At 35.2% G+C, this 8,752-nt stretch overlaps 1 protein-coding gene across 1 annotated transcript in view; it reads right to left on the bottom strand.

Annotated features, from left to right (window-relative positions):
- Positions 1 to 4,842: 4,842 nt before the first annotated feature.
- arhgef17 (Rho guanine nucleotide exchange factor (GEF) 17) overlaps positions 4,843 to 8,752 on the bottom strand; it is a 78,959-nt gene continuing 75,049 nt past the window's right edge. The window contains exons 20-21 of the mRNA XM_079373510.1: positions 7,450 to 7,722; positions 4,843 to 6,714 (exon numbers count right to left, since the gene is read on the bottom strand). Of these exons, the coding sequence (XP_079229636.1) occupies positions 6,503 to 6,714; positions 7,450 to 7,722 (485 nt within the window). The 3' untranslated portion in view covers positions 4,843 to 6,502. The remainder of the gene's footprint in view (positions 6,715 to 7,449; positions 7,723 to 8,752) is intronic.

The following is an 8,752-nucleotide window of genomic DNA, read 5'->3' as shown; positions in this document are numbered from 1 at the left end:
ATTTTAAAGAAATTAACATTTTCAGAAAATTTGCATACGCTTAGGCCATTCAAGATATAGTTTGATTCTTTATGGGAACAGATTTGGAGACATTTAGCATACATCACTTGCTCAGCAATGGATCCTCTGCAGTGAATGGGTGCCGTCAGAATGAGAGTCTAAACAGCTGATAAAAACACCACGCCACTCCAGTCCATGTGGGACAAATATAAAAGCAGACACTTCACCTTCTATTTCATCTAATAGTGTCTACATAAGTTCTGTTCTTTCAGTTTTGCATGTTTCTGTTTCTCCAGCTCTGTGTGCGTGGAATGCACTCATGCGGCATAAACACATGCTGCAGGGCAGTTTAACACAATCTCACACTGATTCCTTGTCATTCCGGGTGTTTTAACAGTGAACCCTACAGCAAAAAACAAGCAAATTCATCACTGAAAATTATACTTACTTTAGTGAATTAATTTGAATAAATCCCACCAAAACTGTACTTACAGATGAAAGCAGCCATCCAATGAAGTGTGCATTAACCCTGTAAGGCCCACTGTTGTAATACAACATCAGTTTTAGCTTGACTAAAATAAAGCTGCTCATGTTTTGTTTTTCCTCTAAGACCACATTTACACAACTAATAGGTCCTATTGTTCAGCCTTGCAATGCTGTTGGATGTTATATTTAAACATAGGCCTGTTTACCAGCCATAAACTCACACAACCTGCATGAAGCATGGATAAATCTGGACTGGATAAATCTATTTTCAAGTAAGTAAAATGCCTAATTTTTTTTTTTCTGTGATTAGTAATGTGTCTAGATCATGTAGATATTACGGTATTGTTGAATGCATTGATCAATTTAGATTTTGAACTTGTTATGCCAGTGTTTATTTACAACACTGGGTTAAAGGTGTAGCAAAATCTGCCTGTGCACATTGCACATTACATGGATAAATTATGCTTCTCCCTTGTTGCATGTGAAAAAAAATACTAAACACTGTTTTTGATCTTTTTTGTTACAATTTTGAGATTTAGTCAAGATTGTATGATTATTAAATAAGTTCAAGATGAATAATAAATGATTTCTTTGAGAATTTCGAAGTATTTGTGCAGCAATATTTTTTATTATTTGTATCTTATTTATAAAATGCGATGTTTTTTTCTGGGCTATGTTTACCCAAATATCTGCTTGCTGCAAGAGACACGGGTGATAATGATCTGGAATGTGGGAGGTATCAGTGCTATAAGCTGTCAGACAGTATTGTGTGAATTCTATGAATGGGTGAATTCATTAAAATGTGAATTTCATTTTAGAATGTCACCAGCCAAGAAAGACCGTCTCATCATATGTGTATCTGATACCATCCAAAAGGGGAACAGTGACTTTGAGATGGACTCTGATACAAAAAAAGAAAGTCATTATGAATGTTTTAAAGCTTTCATTCAGTTCCACTGGGTTTGTAAATATAATCTGAACATATTAATATTTTTTTTGTCCGTATATAGAACTTATTTTATAACTGTTGTGTGATTATTAGTGTTTATACATATATAGACTATTGTTATTGGGAAGCATTACACCCTGCAAATGAACCTTTAGATGTTCTCTACACTTTTTGAGTGAGTAAAATCACTGATATTCTGTTACCTAAGAGTAAGCAATATTACAACATTTCCCTAAAAACTTTTAAAAGCCCATTTATTTCTGCATTAGAGGCCTCCTACAGGAAAATTTAAAAGGTGAAATTTTTTTGTTCCCACTGTTTTTTTCTATATTTGGGTCTTTCAGGGTTAAAAATCTACACATGAATGTCTGGAATGAGCTTCTGAAGTACACGTAAACCCACCTGCCTTTAAAATGTGATTGCACAGTTGATAAACACAACATTTGTAATTGCTTTCAGGTTCAAACATATCTAACCAATCGAACATCTGCAGATGAAAGCATGTATTATTTTCAGCATCTATTCAATAATAATCGAATACTGGTCATTCTAAACTTCTGAAAACCATCATGACATTAAATAAATATATGATCCAAAAGAACATGGCAAAGACTAAAAATACATTTTTTTCATCATTTCATAATCTTCTATAACTAGTATGTGGCCCTAGCTGTGTTCCTCCTCACTGGCACAGGATATTCAAACTTAGTTTTTTTGTGTGTATTCAGATTAACTGATGCTTCTGTAGAAATCTTAAGCCTTTAATTAAATGAGTGTTCATGGTTACTCTGAGACAGAGCTCATGTAGGCTTCTTTTGTTTCTTATATGCCAACTGCACTGAATCATGCGTTAGAATAAAACTAGATCTCTCACACAAACCATGAACTGCAGGGTCAGGCCATGAACATTCATTGCATGACATTATAAAGCTTCCTTTGTGCCCTCGCACAACTAGTTTGCTGTGAGATGACGTGAATTGGTCTTGTGCGTTTCATTTTGTATGAACGTTGGACAGTCATTCAGAACCACGAGCTGCTGACACACCAGCAACACAAGCATTGCATTTTGATAGAAAGTCTTTCATTCAGCAAGGATGAATTAAACTGATCAAAAGTGACAGTAAAGTGATTTATAATCATATAAATATTTCTATTTCAAATACATACTGTTCATTTTCAACACTGATAATAATCAGAAATTGAGCAGAAAATCAGCAAATTAGTAATAATAATGATTTCTGAATGAAGACTGGAGTAATGATGCTGAAATTTCAGCATTGATAGCAGCAATAAATGACATTTTAACATATATTCAAATAGTTATCTTAAATTCCAATTATATTTCACAATATATTTTCTGCTTTTACTGTATTTTTGACCAAATAAATGCAGCCTTGCTCAACAAGAGATGTCTTTAAAAAATATTTAAAAGCAGTATCAGCTAGTATCAGCAGTAAAAGCAGTCTTAAGTCGCTGGGGTATATTTGTAGAAATAGCCAAAAAATACATTGTATGGGTCAAAATTATTGATTTTTCTTTTATGCTAAAAATCATTAGGACATTAAGATATTTTGTAAATTTCCAACTGTAAATATATCAAAACTTAATTTTTGATTAGTAATATGCATTGCTAAGAACTTTATTTGAACAACTTTAAAAGGCAATTTTCTCAATATTTCGATATTTTTTGCACCCTCAAATAGTTGTATCTTGGCCAAATATTGTCCGATCCTAACAAACCATACATCAATGGAAAGCGTATTTATTCAGCTTTCAGATGATGTATAAATCTCAGTTTTGAAAAAAATTACACTAATGACTGGTTTTGTGGTCCAGGGTAACATATTTAAATGCATAGCTGTCTTTGCCCTCCTTAAAATTCTTTGGGCCTGTTGTGACCAAATCATGCAGGTTAGATTTTTAAAGTTATTTTAATCCTAAACTAGGTGATGATTCACACTTAAATCACGCTTTACACGTTTATTAATCGCATACTGGAAGAAATGATTAATAAAAGCATTAAGTGTGAATCATCACCTAGATTTTGATGACTCTCAAAAGGATTTGGGAACCCTGTTACTTTGTGATTTTAAAAATGTGATAAAACGGTGATACCCAAAAGTTACCGCAAGTGAAACGGTATAAGTCTACATTTTTATTTATTTTTTTTTTAAATGTACCCTTTGAAAAGAGTCTTATTTTCTGGCAACTCACAATATTTGAAAACAAATTCATAAACTTCTTGGCTCTGACAGTGACTCGTTTGACTGCGATGACAGGTGAGATTGTGTGTGAGCGTGTGTGTAAATGAATTACCGGAGCATCTGGATTCTGGCATCAGTGAATGTTTAATTACAAAGAAACCCACAGTGACAAAATAGGACAACGGTGTGAAATAAGCATGACAACTGTTACAGGACCCGCAGACACAGAGCGGCTTCTCTTCTTTTAAAATACTGGAATAGTATTCATTTAAATGAGACGGCACATGCCAAATGAGGAAAAAAAAAAATAGACAAAAATACTTATAAAAATATGCCATTAGATTCATATGAACAATCGTGGACTGTGAGAGCACTATGTACAGAGAAAGGCAATATATACCAATATTTACAATAAACATTGATGACGTCTTTCACTAGAAAGGACTGAGAGGGTCACTTAAAACAGTAAGACTCGACTGAGGACTATCATCAAGGATTGATTTAGATATTTGATTAAAAAGCAAAAAATGCAGATTCGGTTTATGAAAATATGATTCTCTGAGGATCCCGTTTGTAGTAAGAAGTTATCTTCTGCAACGCTTTGACGTTTACCTGCGAGTTCTTGGCACTAGTGTTCACAACTACTCAACAGATCAATCGATAAAACAATTTTGTGAAATATTCCCATGAATTTCCATGCGTGATGCGGTCTGGGAAATGTCTGACTTCACATCCTTGAGTTGAGCGAGAATTTGGGTGTGACGCGGTTCTTTCCAGACAAACTAAGGCAGCTGAAATTGCTCATTTAACAGGAAGTGCACCCACCTGAGGCGGGCGGCACAGGCAGAGCGCTTTAGCGGTTAATTGTCTTTCATAAGCGGCCACAAACAGCCGAAGGGCTGTAACCCGTCTGACTTCATTCTATGTGTGGTAATCTCTACACAGACATGCTCACAAACAGAGTTTCTCTCTCCACTGCAAACTCTGTATGTCAAATCGACGCAGTCTTCAGCAACGTCATTTAAGAAACAACTAAATTCCCTTTCCTGAATTAATATGGTGATGAAAACAACCACTGAAATGACACAGCTGCTCATCGGTGAATCTCGCCAATCCTGTCGAGTTACATTTCATCCCAAAATTAATAGAAATTTACATTAAATTATATTTTTTTAATTTTATCATTTGTTTTTTTTTGTATTAAAAATATATATTTTTTACATTATTTTAATGTCAATTAATTACATTTTCCCCAAATTCCAATTACCGTAATAAAAAAAAAATGGAACTGTAATGTGAAAAAAATTACTGTATATCTGTAAAGTACAAACCATAGTATGGGAAGCCCGTTTCCACCACACGATAAAAAAAAAAAAAAAACAAACAAAACAAATAAAATAAGATAAAGAAAGAAAGAAAGAAAGAAAAAAAGGTGATTTTGCAATTCTGGATTTTTTTCCTCAGAATTGCATGAAATAAACATGGAGTTAAAAGTCAGAACTGTGAGAAACTCGCAATTGTAAGAAAATTAAGAGTTGTTCTCCTCAGATTTGGACTTCAGCTTGCAAGTTTATATCTTACAATTCTGAGAAAAATGTCACAATTGCGAGATCACTCGCAATTGTCTTTTATTGTTTTTTTTTTATTCAATGGTGGAAACAAGCTTCCATACCATAATATTTGTTGAATTAAATTTAGTCAAAAATCAAAGATTGGAAGAATAAAAATGTATTACACTAATGTGAATGAGATTGTTTTTGCATCACAATCTTAAGAAATTAAAGTTAAATTACAATGAAAATAACATGATTGAAAAAAAGAAAGAAAAAAAAAAGCTTTATTTTATGCAAATATAACTTCTGTTTATTTTGGGGTGAAATATGACCTGGATGTTTCTTTGTGAGATTCACCAGAATTATATATATAAAAAAAAAAAAATCATACAAATGCGACCTCGCTGACCCAACTTGAGTTGAGCGTCAAAATCTTTCAGTAGAGAAAAACGCCAGACTACTTTATTTATAAATTAAGTGCTATAAAAAAAAGACTTAACTAAAAATGAAAAAACATAAATACTGTACAAAAGGTCACAATACCTATAATATGGAATGTCATTGCTGCTCTTTTACATAACATAGTGAAGTCTTTTTTTTTATACATAAAAATGATTCTATAACCAAAAGAATAAAGTGATAATGTGTAATAACTCTGACTGTGAGTTTGTTGATTATTGAAGTAGTAAAGTGTGTGTCATATAGCGGTTTGTAGGTACTCTAGCCTTATATTGCACATTGGTTACGTAAGATTAACTCTCATCTCGCCCCGAACAACTCAAACGAGAGCTTTACCAAAACATCTTCATTCTCCAATCAAATCACAGTCTGTCAAGACCAGTAGTTAACCATTAAAGTGTGCGGACTGATGAAGTGAAGGATGAAAAACTCATCTTTCCACTTTGTACGTCCATCCACATTACCCACAATCCTCCCTGCCTCGTGTGATGCATTCAAACCCTCTCTCTATCCAACAATTCTTGCTTCCTTTCTTTTTTACTTCACTTTTTCCTGCTATTTCTCTTTTCTTCTTCAAGGTAATGATAATTTCGTCCGCTTTTTTTTTGTTAAAGTTTCAACACAATATTCAAAAGCAGCCACAGGAAACACCACATGGCAAGCGAGATCGAGATATTTTACACCGAGAAACGAAATGACCCATAATACAACGCAAGGAAAAACAAACACTCCATAGGTTGATGTCTTACACGCTTGTGTACAATGCATCAGAGAACAGGAAGGGGCGGGGTTTCGAGGGGAAGTGCATGGGCTGGTCCAGCGGCTTGTGTGTCGAGGGGGTGGGGTTTCCGCTACACGCGCCACAGCAGTAAGTGGTTGGTGCTGTCATCCCGCCCCACTGTCTCGCTGCTATTGGTCAGTCTGAAGTCTTCATAGCCGTCGCCGCCGCTGATGACCAGCAGGTTGGATTTGACAGGCAGGAGGATGGAGGCGCGCCGTCGGGAGGAGTCTCGTCTCTGCAGGTCTCCGCTGCTGCTCTCTGAGCTGTTCTGTGCTAAGTTCACTATAATAAAAATTCAGAATACACACATTCGTTATCTGATGCCACTGTGCCATATTTTATTGATAGCCTCTATTTATAGACATCCGTCTTGGAAGCATCCAATCACAAGCATTAATCAGGCCCAAGTTTAAGGCAAGTGGTTGACTGACAGGTGAGTAGGCGGTTCTTTTCTGTTGTTTGGGATGCATCAGGATGAATTGATGTTTACACTGCAAATGAAATGATCGCATATTTCCCTGACCTTTGTAAACGGTTTGCATGATGTGATGGCAAAATGTTCTGAACCAGTTTACACCTGTCTTAGCACTGACTATTTGAGATGGCTAATTAAATTAAATAAAAACAAATTTAATATGTGATATTCTTTTGCAGGGCCATAACTGAGTGTTTATTGAATACCACAACGTTACATTTTTTTAATAATAAATAATGTGTGTATTTTTATTCACAGTATAATGCAGTGTAATGTTTTTTTAAATTAAAAATACTGCTACATAAAAAATTTAAATTGTATGAACAAATGATAAAATTACAACACATTATTGACACTGTAGAGAACAGTTTAAGTTGCACCGAACTCCTAATACTCTTATTGTACCTTAATGATAACAGATAAAAACACTTAGAACAGATCAATGTCTGCAGGTTTCTGTATTTCCATAATGCACTTTGCAATTTTGTTGCCAGATCCTCTGTTAATATTACCCGCAATGCAACAGGCAGTGAGAAACTTACCTGATTCGGACGGCGGTGGAAAGTTGACGTCAAAGCCCTCTGGCAGCTCAATGCACGTGAGGAAGCGGACGTGTCCGGTGTGTCCGTGGGCAGAGCCCATGGGGAGGAGGGGAGAGCGCAGAGAGCCCGGCCCAGTGCTGGAGGACACGGGCGGGATGGCCAGAGTCAGGACTACCCCTGCACTGGTGCCGATCCACAGCAGGTCCTTACACGCCAGAAGAGCTGTGATCCGCAAACACGCTGCTTTGTGCTGCCGGATAATGGCATCAGAGCCTAAAAGAAATAAATGAGACAGGGATTTGATCTGATTCTGAAACAGTACTTCATCAAAAAGCAGTGTTATTTGAGTATAGTTGATATGCTATTATAGCTCAAAAAACAAGCATGTTTACTGAAAAGCGTAACCTGCTAAAACCAATGCGCACACACACACACACACACACAGTGTTAGTATTATTTGTAAACTATTATAGTATTTATTGATATTTTTATTTAGATTAAAATGTTTATTTTATTTTAAAGTTTTAGTAATTTTGGTGTTTTTGTCCTTTTTATTTATTATGCATCATATCTGTTGAATAAAATCCAATACTTGTTTCTTAATCATTTTGGAGGTGCTGATTCCAAAAATAGCATCCGTTTTGCTCAAGCACGTCAGATTTTCTGTGCAGTGAAGTCTTATATTATAACTTACTCGGTAGAAAAACTGCCACAAATTTTCACAGCTCAGCCCATTTTCACATGCATAAATGACTCTAAACATATTATTTGTTCACTACTGTGTGTGCACTTGGATGAGTTAAATGCAGAGCACAAATTCAGAGTACGGGTCACCATACTTGGCCACACACCACTTCCCTTTCCCTTTATGCATAATGCTGATTTCAAGGTCAGATTCTGATTCTGAGAATTATGACAGAAGAAACTGCAAATGTGAGCCTGGTGTTTTCTGTAATATCTGTTTTACTGCATCCAAACAGCCACAGAAAATGACAGATTGTGTGAAAAAAAGCTTATTTTGTAACGTTCTTTGACATTAAATGGAGTATATTTTCCCAGTCCTTTGCAGATTTTAAGTAAAATTATACATCTTTAATGCTTCTTTGTGTCATGAAAACCACAGCTTGAGACATTTGACTGCTTTTGTTATTTTGTTATTAAAACTGACACACATATACAATTTGAAAAACCTTATTTTGTGAAAAAACCCCCAAAACAACTATGTAATGGAAAGTTATTGATGTTTTTGAACTCAGCCCTGCATCTTGAAAAAAGGCATCATTTGACCTAATTTGATGATGCT

This window comes from Barbus barbus (genome assembly GCF_936440315.1).
Source record: "Barbus barbus genome assembly, chromosome: 23".
Taxonomy (NCBI): domain Eukaryota; kingdom Metazoa; phylum Chordata; class Actinopteri; order Cypriniformes; family Cyprinidae; genus Barbus; species Barbus barbus.
Note: the sequence above shows the minus strand (reverse complement) of the source record. Positions and strands in the feature narration are given on the sequence as shown.